General features: G+C 40.6%; 1 protein-coding gene across 1 annotated transcript in view; it reads left to right on the plus strand.

Moving 5' to 3' along the window:
• Positions 1-823: 823 nt before the first annotated feature.
• Positions 824-13,956, plus strand: part of LOC103506518 — a 16,315-nt gene continuing 3,182 nt past the window's right edge. Inside the window, exons 1-4 of the mRNA XM_026821562.1 lie at positions 824-1,304; positions 2,400-2,521; positions 3,049-3,272; positions 13,102-13,274. Of these exons, the coding sequence (XP_026677363.1) occupies positions 1,042-1,304; positions 2,400-2,521; positions 3,049-3,272; positions 13,102-13,274 (782 nt within the window). The 5' untranslated portion in view covers positions 824-1,041. The remainder of the gene's footprint in view (positions 1,305-2,399; positions 2,522-3,048; positions 3,273-13,101; positions 13,275-13,956) is intronic.

Here is a 13,956-nt window from a genome sequence, read left to right on the forward strand (position 1 = left end):
TCTATCGCCCCTAGTTATGTTATTCGTACTGTCTGCTAAGAAAGACTAAAATGTCCCATTATAGCAACAGTTTTTCAAACGATTCGTCGCTGCCCATACCCGCCAGTAACGCTCAGACTGTCTGCCGGACGTAGGTCTCAAGATTTTTAAGATTTTTCCACCACACATGTTCAAATTCAGACGGTCTGACAGACCTAGAAAGTGACATGCCTAGAAGGTCTTTGAGACAATCTGAGCGTGAGTGACGGCCATTAGGGCCAAAAGAGTCACAGTTTCCCACTTATCTGCTTCATTTTCAGGGTTGCAAACGTAAGTTCGTCGATCTCTCCTCCTTGAAGAAACACACCAAAATTCACACCCAACAAACCTTCCACTGTAACCTGTGCAACAAAACCTACAAGCACCAACAAAGCATCATCACTCACTACCAGGAGGTTCATGGGGTTGTGGTCCAAGATGTAAGTGTAGTCATAAGAAAGTAAGGCTTTTAACAGTCCTTATTCGAAACCTTCATTCTAAAACTTCAATTTCATTGGCCATTGATCGATGTTTGTCTCCCAATTGCCAGTTAGCTCTGTACTTCCTACTTTCAAGGCCTTTGGTCGAATTGATAGCGTTGCTCAATTTTCAAGAGGTTTATTAGAGGGAACTGTAACTGCCAAGGTCTTATCGTCCCGAATGCGAAGAGAGCAGGACAGGATAGGAGAAAGCCAGACGTTCCGAGAGCAAACATTATCCGTTCAGGATAAAATCCGTTCCGGGCGGGAATCGACCTAGCGCGTACTAGGCAAACGCGCTACCAACCAGGCCTTTGGTCGAATTGATAGCGTTGCTCAATTTTTAAGAAGTTTGATAGAGGGATCTGTAACTGCCAAGGCCTTATCGTCCCAAATGCGAAGAGAGCAGGACAGGATAGGAGAAAGCCCGACGCTCCGAGAGCAAACATTATCCGTTCAGGATAAAATCCGTTCCGGGCGGGAATCGACCTAGCGCGTACTAGGCAAACGCGCTACCAACCAAGCTGACTAGGCTGGCTACAAGATGAGTTGTCTTATTTTATTTTATTCTATTCTACTTCCAGGCATCCACACGTCTGATCACAAGGCCACGTCGCTCAACCACAGCTACGAAGTTTCGGCCGAGACAAAGCGACCTCCGGAGGCCGTTAACCTGGAGTTGGTCAACATTAAGGCCGGTGGCGGGTTCGGAGTGCCCAACAAGAAGACTGACTCTCGCCTGGACCTGGCATCGAACCCGTATGAGGAATACTTCATACCTGTCAATCACCACAAGAAATTCTTCGGGTAAGTTATAATATCGAAATGGCAGGAACAATAAGGTTCAAAATTAGCGTTAAATTTTCACCAGGCTATTATGTTAAGGCGGTCTCTTCCTGATCCCTGATGTGCCGCGTCCATTTTAGTTTAGGACTGTTGCACTGTTCACCAGGCTAAGTAAAGATATTTTATTTTTTATAAACAAAATACTTCGTCTAACATCATTCGAGAGAGCAACGTGCTGATAATGCTCGGGAAATTGCCCCTTTGGATGACCACTTGACCAGAGAAATTTTCAGAAACAAGTACTGACGACAGCAAGGATCACCAGACTAAGTTATGTTGGAGGGTGGCGCGCCTACCTTCTAAAGACTACGACACGGCGCGCGGGAACGATCCGGGGAGAACTTTATCCTAAACAGATAAGGTTCGTTCTCGGAACGGCTGGCTCTCTCCTACTCTGTCCTCCTTTTCTCTTCCCTTTCGGAACGATAAGACCTCTGTTGCTACAGTGCCCTCTATCAAAACCTCTTCAAAAGAAATAATATTTATACCTTGACTCGTTTCTATTTTCAGGAGAGGTGAAAAGCTAACCTTGACCAAGGACAAGCGGGATTTGGAGAGTACTTCATACCTGTCAATCACCACAAGAAATTCTTCGGGTAAGTTATAATATCGAAATGGCAGGAACAACAAGGTTCAAAAGTAGCGTTAAATTTTCACCAGGCTAAGTAAAGATATTTTATTTTTTATAAATAAAATACTTCGTCTAACATCATTCGAGAGAGCAACGTGCTGATAATGCTCGGGAAATTGCTTCTTTGGATAACCAGAGAAATTTTCTGAAACAAGTACTGACGAGCGCAAGGATCACCAGGCTAAGTTATCTTGGAGGGTGGCGCGCCTACCTTCTAAAGACTACGACACGGCGCGCGGGAACGATCCGGGGAGAACTTTATCCTAAACAGATAAGGTTCGTTCTCGGAACGGCTGACTTTCTCCTACTCTGTCCTCCTTTTCTCTTCCCTTTCGGGATGATAAGACCTCTGTTGTTACAGTGCCCTCTATCAAAACCTCTTCAAAAGAAATAATATTATTACCTTGACTCGTTTCTATTTTCAGGAGAGGTGAAAAGCTAACCTTGACCAAGGACAAGCGGGATTTGGGTAGCAGCAAAAGTCGCTGTCGTTGGATCTTGGCTCTAGTCCTTGTTATATTTGCCATAATCGCCGCCCTAATACTCGGTAAGTACCTCTTCTCTACAGTAATCAGTAACTAAAGGTTAATTCCTCTTTTACCATTGAATGTGGGTAATCCGGAATAAGGTTTTCCTTCACCAAATACTTTTTTGAAAGTAAAATCTTAAAAAGAGTCTCTCACCCACAAAAGTAAATTGACACAAAGAGGAGACGTTTTCCTTCTCCAAATAGTAAGGGTTGAGGTTAGAAATGCATCCAATCGTGAAATGTTTGCTCCAGAACCAAATATCAGACCACCTACCCCGTTTTTTTTTCTTTTTCGCCTGATTATTCTTTCTCCCAACCCCCTTTGCCTCTTTTTCCTCTCCTCGATCTCGTCTTTCTTCTTTTTCTCCTTTTCCTTTATCCTCCTTCGTCCTCCTCCTTCAGTGAATTTCTATAGGCACGACTAACTCCATTCTCTCTGTTCACAGCCGGTATTCTCTCTTCATCTCAGGAACCCATCCCCTCATCCACTTCAGGCTCAATAGGCACGACTAACTCCATTCCATTTGGTTTCTCTCTGTTCACAGCCGGTATTCTCTCTTCATCTCAGGAACCCATCCCCTCATCCACTTCAGGCTCAACGTACATTTCATCAGTAGGAGGTTTAGGCGCGCCATCTGGCGGTGGAGGTGGAGTAGGTGGTAGTGGAGGTGGTGGAGTACCTAGAGGAGGTGTAGGTGGAGATGGTTTGGGAGGACCTGGAGCTGGAGGAGTGCCTTTGCCATTTATGGCGCTGCCACGGGCTGTTAAGGTAAAACTCCATTTTTAACTACATAGGAACTACATAGTACCTACATAGGATTAAATTTAAGTTTAATTTTAGTTGTAGATATAAGTTTTAGTCCTAAGCCAATTTGGAAACACCGAAAGGTATAATTCAATAAAAAATACATTATTATAACTACAATGTAGTTACTACATATTGGTTACTAGTTTGTCTAATTCTGGCAGAACAAGTATAGAATAGAATAGAATATACCTTGTTTATCCTGCTCGAATGAGACTAAAAAGTCCCTTTACCCCTGCAGTCTAAACAAGGTCTCGTGTGATTGCGTAGGTCATTGTACAGAAATGTCAGGGGCATGACATCATATACAGGTCATTCCGTAACAGAAGAATTCAATAAAGGAGTTACCACGCGGATTGTACAATATGTTCTTCTAATCGATTCGATTCGATTTTTTTTTTTTTTTTTACATCTCCTCTGATTTTATATTTGAAGGTTTGGCGTCTCCACTAATTTTATGAAAATTTGGCCTTTCTTTAAGATCTATTGATGGCAGAATAAAGAAAAGACATCTTTTTATATCTGCCATACACCGAGGTGATGGTCTCTAGCCATGCTTAATTGACTCGTCCTGAAGCTCAGTCAACCATCTAGTCTCTAGAGGACTTGTATCACCGATGGATAATGGTATCCAATAGCCATTGGGCGAGTTACATAACATCATACATTAATAAGCCATGTTATTTACCGGTAAATTTCCAGAAGTGTTGAATCATCATTACTATTACATATTATTATTTCGATTTGACTACTAATTTTGTAGTCATTAGAAGTTATATAACCAATGTCATCCCTTGAGGGTAATTTTAATCTAGATTCTGTTCTGAATAGAAAATCCCCAGTCATTGTAAAAAACAGCCTGTTATATAAGCGATAGGTCGTGGGTTCGATTCCCGCCCGGGGCGAACTTTATCCTAAACAGATAAGATTCGTTGGCGGAACGGCTGGCTTTCTCCTAAGACCTCCTTTGTTACAGTTCCCTCTATCTTTATTTTATTATTATTATTTTTTTTACAAAAATTATTAATCAGAAAATTTCTGCCTTGGCCGGAATTCGAACCCAGTACTTTCAGGTTGAACGTCAGCTGTTCTTGACCTCTCGAATATTATGATTAGATATAATCCGTATCTGACATCACTATCCATGATTGGTCATTCGAAGACCTTTAGCATCAGTAGATATCTATTGTTTCTTCGATTAACCTTAGGTATATCTCATTTCAATATTACACTAATCTATCATAGTATGCATCTACAATAAACATGCATATATACCTACAATAGCGTAATATGCATCTAATAGTTAGATTTGCATTCATAGTGACTGTGAAATGAGAGGGATGTGGTTGCGTAGGTCATTGTACAGAAATGTCAGGGGCATGACATCATGTACAGGTCATTCCGTAATAGAAGAATTCAATAAGGGAGTTACCTCGCGGATTGTACAATAAGTTCTTCTAATTGATTCGATTCGATTCGATTTTTTTTTTTTTTTACATCTCCACTAATTTTATTTCATTGGGAGTTTTGACATTTCATTGGCTACTTTATTTATTTATTCTAAGAGGTTTGATTAGGGGATACTGTAACTACCAAGATCTTATCGTCCCAAAAGTGAAGAGAGAAGGAAGACAGGAAAAAGTCAGTCGTTCCGAGAACGAACCTTAACTGTTTCGGATAAAGTCCACCCTGGCGGGAATCGAACCCGCGAGATGCGCTATCTTCCAAACTAACTGGGGTGGTTAAGTCCATATTTGTGTGACCTTAAAAAGGCGCCTTCCCCATGAGAAAGAAGATTTTAAAAGGAATGATTAGTTCATTAGCTTGGTTGGTAGCGCGTCTGGCATTGGGCCGCCGCGCCGGTTCGATACTCGCCCCGGGGGGGAATTTTATCCTTAACAGATAAGGTTCATTCTCGGAACGGCTGGCGTTCTGCTATCCTGTCCTTCTCTTCCATTACAGGACGGTAAGACCTCATCAGTTACAGTTTCCTCTGTCAAACATTACCAAAAATTGTAGATTTCGACCAGTGTGCCAGCTCCCTAACAATACATGATCTCAGTTACATTGGAAACACCACTGGATAGCTAATAGCTAGATACGGATTGAATACAAGAAAACTCGATACGATAGCCTTAATCCGTTATCCATATTCCAATATTATTCCATACTTAGCCTTATGGATTACCTCGAAAGTCCGTATACTGCACTTACTCTGTCCGTATACAGTAGAACCTCGATTATTTCAACTTCCATTATTTCAACACCAAACTTCATAGTATTTTTCTATCTTTCAAAGGATATCTGTTATCAGAGGAAAAGGTCATAGAAAGTGATCATTTCAACCTCGATCATTTCGAATACCCCCGGTCCCAATTAGTTGAAAAAATCGAGGTTCTACTGTATTGCACTTACTCTGAACTTGATGTTGAAACCGTAGCATGACTGCCATTATCTGCCATACCATGATAGTCATAGCATTCATAGCATGACTCATGATAGCTACTGGAAATCGACCTATCTAGATCGACCTATGAATTCCGAGTAAAGCTGTGCTATAGGTCTGCTAAGATAAGTTGGTAATCTGCTGGAATATGCTGTTAATATCAAGGGGAATCCCCTCACTTGGTCATTGGCTTGAGGCACATTGGGACAATGTCAGTGAACGCCCTAGTCATGAGCTGTCCTTGGTTCTTTTGATGCTAGTTTGTCATATTCGCTATAATTATGAATGTACCTTGTGCCTATTTATTATTCGTAGAACCTCATTCTTTAGGCCTGTTTGACCCCTATACCTAAGCAACTGCGGGGAGTATTTTAAGATAGGAAATTTTTGGTCGAAAATTGACCGCCGTAGGCGGTCGATTTTGGACTTAGAAAAATTTCCGAAAAAAAGTTCAATTTTTGGACACTTTTTAATGATCCCTCATTACATGGGGAGTATTTTAAGATAGGAAATTTTCGACCAAAAATCGGCCACCGTAGGCGGCTCAGGCTCGGGACTTACGTATTCCGCAAATGTAATAGAAAGTCGTGTGATGTTCACACCAGATTTTTTTAAGTTCATATACCAAATTTCCATAATATTGCGTTTTTCACAGTGGGTTTTGACTCAGCTATGTGTGATACAATATTCAAAGGTGACTTGAAAAAGTTCATACTGGATAAATATTCACGCAACTCGTTGCAGTCAGAAAAAAAAAGATTTCATAGTTGCTTTTAATAGTTTAATTGGGTGCTTTGATCCTGGGTACGGTCAAACGTAGTGATACTTCCTACTTTCAAGGCCTTTGGTCGAATTGATAGCGTTGCTCAATTTTTAAGAGGTTTGATAGAGGGAACTATAACTGCTGGGGTCTTATCGTCCCGAAATTGAAGAGAGAAGGAAGACAGGATAGGAGAAAGCCAGCCGTTCCGAGAACAAACACTATCCATTTAGGATAAAATCCGTCCCAGGCGGAAATCGAACCCACGACCTAGCGCTTACTAGGCAAACGCGCTACCAACCAAGCTAGTTGGCTGGCTATAACTGCTAAGATTTTCAGTGACGGGGACGGGGATTTTACAATCCATTTGGCGTTTGGCGACAAATTGCCTGCCTCCTCACATTAACCTCACCTAGCCTGAGTGGGGCTGTGAAAAGCACTCGATTTCCAGATGGTCACCCATTCATCCGGATATTAATTACGTGCAATGTTGCTTAACTGAACCATAACTTATGGTCCATAAGGAACTGCTTATGGTCCATAATGAACTGCTGGAACTGGTGCATTCAACGTGCTATCGTCACTGCGCGCTAGCTAGTTTCTGTTCTATTCTACAAAATGAGTTGTCTCTTTTACTCTATTCGCTTCTATTCTATTTTCTGTTCTAATGAACTTTATTCTAATCTAATACTAGGTAATCTATTCTATTCTACTTCCAGGCCTTCATACGTCTGATCACAAGGCCACGTCGCTCAACCACAGCTACGAAGTTTCGGCCGAGACAAAGCGACCTCCGGAGGCCGTTAACCTGGAGTTGGTCAACATTAAGGCCGGTGGCGGGTTCGGAGTGCCCAACAAGAAGACTGACTCTCGCCTGGACCTGGCATCGAACCCGTATGAAGAGTACTTCATACCTGTCAATCACCACAAGAAATTCTTCGGGTAAGTTATAATATCGAAATGGCAGGAACAACAAGGTTCAAAAGTAGCGTTAAATTTTCACCAGGCTAAGTAAAGATATTTTATTTTTTATAAATAAAATACTTCGTCTAACATCATTCGAGAGAGCAACGTGCTGATAATGCTCGGGAAATTGCTTCTTTGGATAACCAGAGAAATTTTCTGAAACAAGTACTGACGAGCGCAAGGATCACCAGGCTAAGTTATCTTGGAGGGTGGCGCGCCTACCTTCTAAAGACTACGACACGGCGCGCGGGAACGATCCGGGGAGAACTTTATCCTAAACAGATAAGGTTCGTTCTCGGAACGGCTGACTTTCTCCTACTCTGTCCTCCTTTTCTCTTCCCTTTCGGGATGATAAGACCTCTGTTGTTACAGTGCCCTCTATCAAAACCTCTTCAAAAGAAATAATATTATTACCTTGACTCGTTTCTATTTTCAGGAGAGGTGAAAAGCTAACCTTGACCAAGGACAAGCGGGATTTGGGTAGCAGCAAAAGCCGCTGTCGTAAGGTTAATTCCTCTTTTACCATTGAATGTGGGTAATCCGGAATAATGTTTTCCTTCACCAAATACTTCTTTGAAAGTAAAATCTTAAAAAGAGTCTCTCACCCACAAAAGTAAATTGACACAAAGGGGAGACGTTTTCCTTCTCCAAATAGTAAGGGTTTTGAGGTTAGAAATGCATCCAATCGTGAAATGTTTGCTCCAGAACCAATAAATAGTAAGGGTTGAGGTTGCCAGCCTAGTTAGCATAGTTGGTAGTGCGTCTGCCTTGTAAACGCTAGGCCGCGGGTTCGATTCCCGCCCGGGGCGGATTTTATCCTGATGGGATAATGTTCCAAATAGTAAGGGTTTTGAGGTTAGAAATGCATCCAATCGTGAAATGTTTGCTCCAGAACCAAATATCAGACCACCTACCCCGTTTTTTCTTTTTCGCCTAATTATTCTTTCTCCCAACCTCCTTTGTCTCCTTTTCCTCTCCTCGATCTCGTCTTTCTTCTTTTTCTCCTCTTCCTTTATCCTCCTTCGTCCTCCTCCTTCAGTGAATTTCTATAGGCAGGTTGAGGTTAGAAAGGCATCCAATCGTGAAATGTTTGCTCCAGAACCAAATATCAGACCACCTACCCCGTTTTTTTCTTTTTCGCCTGATTATTCTTTCTCCCAACCCCTTTTACCTCTTTTTCCTCTCCTCGATCTCGTCTTTCTTCTTTTTCTCCTCTTCCTTTATCCTCCTTCGTCCTCCTCCTTCAGTGAATTTCTATAGGCACGACTAACTCCATTCCATTTGGTTTCTCTGTGTTCACAGCCGGTATTCTCTCTTCATCTCAGGAACCCATCCCCTCATCCACTTCAGGCTCAACGTACATTTCATCAGTAGGAGGTTTAGGCGCGCCATCTGGCGGTGGAGGTGGAGCAGGTGGTAGTGGAGGTGGTGGAGTACCTGGAGGAGGTGTAGGTGGAGACGGTTTGGGAGGACCTGGAGCTGGAGGAGTGCCTTTGCCATTTATGGCGCTGCCACGAGCTGTTAAGGTAAAACTCCATTTTTAACTACATAGTACCTACATAGGATTAAATTTAAGTTTAATTTTAGTAGGAGATATAAGTTTTGTTCCTAAGCCAATTGGAAACACCGAAAGGTGTAATTCAATAAAAAATACATTATTATAACTACAATTTAGTTACTACATATTGGTTACTAGTTTGTCTAATTCTGGCAGAACAAGTAGGTTCTATTCTATTCTATAGTAGATATAAGTTTTAGTCCTAAGCCAATTGTAAACACCGAAAGGTATAATTCAATAAAAAAACACATTATTATAACTACAATTTAGTTACTACATATTGGTTACTAGTTTGTCTAATTCTGGCAGAACAAGTAGGTTCTATTCTATTCTATTACGTTGCTCGTGCTTTGCCACGGAAAGTTGAGCATAACTCGACATTGGTTTGGATCCCCTCTTACATTACAATAATATGTAGACGCACAGTCTAATCTCTTATCTCTAAACTTATGAATCTCATTTTTTTTTTCGCATTCTTTTCTATTTGTGACGTCTTGCATAGTGTATACGTGTGTCTAAACATAGTCGATCGACCGTCGATCCACATCGATTGACGGCCGTGGACTCTGTGGACATACCTCCTGACAGTTGTAACGTTTTGCCTGTGTACGCCTGAACAAACTGAACCTCTACTGAAACATAATAGAATCAAATAATTATAATTCTTCTTCAAATTTCAGATTTAATGTATGCTGTCCCTAATCTTCCAAAGTCTAACTTTTTTCTCTCTTTTTGTCACTGTTGTGTTTGTCGCTGATATTATATTCCTGTGATTCCATCTATTGTCTTATTGCATAGCTTCCATCTTGCCCACCTCTGTGGCATAGCTTTCAATTTCCAACTTTTCCATTTACCTTGTTCTACTCTTCTTGCAGTTCTTGTTGTTTCTATTTATCGTATAATATGCATGAGTTCTTCGGCATTGTTAGTCAGCATGGCCATTAACAATGGCATCAAAGTAATTGCCTGTTAGTTGTGTGTCATTTATTCGTATGCCAATATCCTTCATCTCGTTTTTTACATTTGCCATATCTAAGAATCTAAGCTGGGGCAAAACAGCAGTTTGGAAAAATCAGTTCGCCCTGTTTTACTCTTCGCAGAAATTTAAACTCTTTTATTGAGTCTAGAGTTTAAATTGACGACTTTTGTGGAGGTAAGTACAAATCAATGAATCCAACGATGTTTCAAAGTCTGACACTCTCAAGATAAATCGAATTGATTCACAGCCGGCTGTTGTACAGAGTCAAAAGCTTGTTCAAAGTCAAATAATCAGCAAAAACTGTTCTTTATTTATTCAGTTTTGAGCTAAAGCCGCTGTCGTTGGATCTTGGCTCTAGTCCTTGTTATATTTGCCATAATCGCCGCCCTAATACTCGGTAAGTAGCTCTTCTCTTCAGTAATCAGTAACTAACCGTCGTATGTATGAAATCTAAAGATAAACTTAAGTTTAACTTGAAATGAAAATCTTGCCAAATTTCATGAAATTTCTTGAGCTGCTGTTAATATCAAGGGGAATCCCCTCACTTGGTCATTGGCTTGAGGCACATTGGGACAATGTCAGTGAATGCCCTAGTCATGAGCTGTTCTTGTTCTTTTTTGATGCTAGTTTGTCGTATTTGCTATAATTATGAATGTACCTTGTGCCTATTTATTATTCGTAGAACCTCATTCTTTAGGCCTGTTTGACCCCTATACCTAAGCAACTGAACCACAAGTATCTTTTATTTCAAGTGTTTTGATAGAGGAAACTGTAACTGCTAAGGTCTTATCTTCCCGAAATCGAAGAGAGAAGGAGGACAGGATAGGAGAAAGCCAGCCGTTCCGAGAACGACCCTTAACTTGGATTCCTCATTTCTTTTTCCCCAGACCTGAATTTTCCGACGGCGCCGACTCCCCTAGCCGGATAACTCGATCCGCTCGCTTCTGTTTAGGATAAAATCCGCCCCCCCGGGTGGGAATGGAACTCAAGACCTAGCGCTTCGTAGAAGCTTAACCCATCCTCTAGGACTGTTTGCCCCTACACCTAAGCCTCGGATTAGGCTTTTTGTGTATGGAGTTAAGCGACTTAGCGCTTAATGGGCATGCGCGCTACCCTCCAAGCTAACTAGACTGGCAGTAGGATACTTAGTGTGGATTTCACCAATGACTTAATGAGAGATTTGACTAAAGGGAGAATTTTTAATCATCCAAAAAAGCTAGTGTAATAATTCAAAAAGGAGTTTTCAAAGATCCAAAATGGAGTTTTTAGTGATCCAAAAAGGAGGAGCCTTTAAAAACTCCTGTTTAGATCATTAAAAACACCTTTCTGGATCATTGAAAATTCTCCCATTAGTGAAATCTCTCATTAAATCATTGGTGAAATCCACCATTAGTGAAAGTTTTTTCCGCTAATATTTAACTTGTATTCCTTATTTCTCTTCACAGACCTGAATTTTCCGACGGTAACGAACGTACACTTATTATGTCCTTTATTATATGCCATTTAGCTGATTCAGTGAAAGGTCCCCCCCCCCTTTAACTTGGATTCCTCATTTCTTTTTCCCCAGACCTGAATTTTCCGACGGCGCCGACTCCCCTAGCCGGATAACTCGATCCGCTCGCTCAGTAGTAGTCAAGTACCTGATCGGTTGGGTGTTCAAAGATGGCATAGTCAACCCACAGGATCCCATAACTCCGGAAACGTTGAACGAGAGAATGGAAAGCTACGTGAGAACGCACAACAACTTCCTGTACAACTATCGGTTGCCGCTGCACAAGATCAAGTCTGAATGTAAGTTATGCGTATCTTCTACTTCTTCATTATTTCGTTTGGGAATTTTGTCAATTTTGGCATCAAAGGGACGCTTTCCTATGCGTGCAGTGGAAATGAGGGATTTGAATTTATAAAAAAAGTAGGTTCTATTCTATTCTATTACGTTGCTCGTGCTTTGCCACGGAAAGTTGAGCATAACTCGACATTGGTTTGGATCCCCTCTTATTGCATATCTAAGAACATACCTACATATTGGGAATATTTGACAGTGAGATGGGAGTTGACAACAATGTTAGTCCAGACATCCGCTCCCAATTCTTCTAATTAAATTTCCAAGTGAATTTCAGTTTTCTAGATGTTGGGATTCTGGAGACTGGGAGTGATAGTGCAATAGTCCTAAACTAAAATGGACTCGGCACACAAGGGATCAGGAAGAGACCACTTTATCATAGGGAGGGATTCTGGAGATCATCAGCTTGTGAATGAGTAAACCCCATATTATACATATGGCGGTATTACTAGAGTAAAAAGAAAAAATATCAGATATGTCCAGTGGCGTAGCGTGGTCTAAATTCAAGTGTAGGGCGTTGTAGGGCTCATGCACAGGTCTACCAAGTCCCATCACAGTACATGCCATTAATATTTATGGGCATTAGAGTGAACTTTTGAGTTGTATGGCCGCCATACATACACGCTACGCCACTGGATATGTCTGAATTAGTAAAGGAGGCTCTTAGTAATGCTGTGATATCCACAAAAATTGTGAAGAAGCTCTCAGCTTCACCACAAATAAATTGTGATTTAGATTAGATTTAAATAATAAATAAATAATAAAAATAAATATGTGTACCTATTTGGTACTTGTATTTAACGGAAAATATCCTTTTACATATTTATCACAGAACAATATCACATAAAATAAGTAGGTAGGTAGGTAATAAGTATTACAAAAATTAAAGCATAATAGATATTAAAGACAAAAGTGAATACAACAATTACATATAGCAGTTATTTAGATTACATATAGCAGTTACCTACAACTACCCCCTAGCAGTTACTCGTAAACAATGTCGTATACATATTTCTAACTTCTATTCGTCATATACAGGGTGAACTGACAATCGACAACATGGAATTCACGGAGGGTCTGTCCGACCCAAACTCGGCTGAATTCAAAGAAGAAGCTCTCAGCTTCACCACAAATAAATTGTGATTTAGATTACATATAGCAGTTACCTAAACTACCCCCTAGCAGTTTCTCGTAAACAGGTATAGGTATACATATTTCTAATTTCTATTCGTCATATACAGGGTGAACTGACAATCGACAACATGGAATTCACGGAGGGTCTGTCCGACCCAAACTCGGCTGAATTCAAAGACTTGGCCACCTCGCTGGAAACGGAAATCAAGAACGCGGTATTCGATCCCCAAACTCTCAACTACGGAGCGAGTAACATTGCTGTCAAGGTCAAAGAGTTTGCGTAAGTGTTTATTTATTATTATTATTACAATTCTTTTAATCCTAAAAATTTGGCCTTTCTTTAAGATCTATTGATGGCAGAATAAAGGAAAGACATCTTTTTATATCTGCCATACACCGGGGTGATGGTCTCTAGCCATGTTTAATTGACTCGTCCTGAAGCTCAGTCAACCATCTAGTCTCTAGAGGACTTGTATCACCGATGGATAATGGTATTCAATAGCCATTGGGCGAGTTACTTAACATCATACCAGAATAAGCCATGTTATTTACCGGTAAATTTCCAGAAGTGTTGAATCATCATTACTATTACATATGTTTTATTATTACGATTTGACTACTAATTTTGTAGTCATTAGAAGTTATATTAACCAATGTCATCCCTTGAGGGTAGTTTTGTTCTAGATTCTGTTCTGAATAGAAAATCCCCAGTCATTGTAAAACACCGCCTGTTATATAAGCGCTAGCTCGTGGGTTCGATTCCCGCCCGGGGCGAACTTCATCCTAAACAGATAAGATTCGTTGGCAGAACAGCTGGCTTTCTCCTAAGACCTCCTTTGTTACAGTTCCCTCTATCTTTATTTTATTATTATTATGTTTTTTTTTTTTTTTTTTTTTTTTTTTTTTTTTTTTTTTAGGGTTTTAAGGGGGAAATCTGAAAACTTTTTCTTCTCCGAAATTAG

Source organism: Diaphorina citri, unplaced genomic scaffold (assembly GCF_000475195.1).
Source record: "Diaphorina citri unplaced genomic scaffold, Diaci psyllid genome assembly version 1.1 scaffold240, whole genome shotgun sequence".
In the NCBI taxonomy this organism is placed as follows: domain Eukaryota; kingdom Metazoa; phylum Arthropoda; class Insecta; order Hemiptera; family Psyllidae; genus Diaphorina; species Diaphorina citri.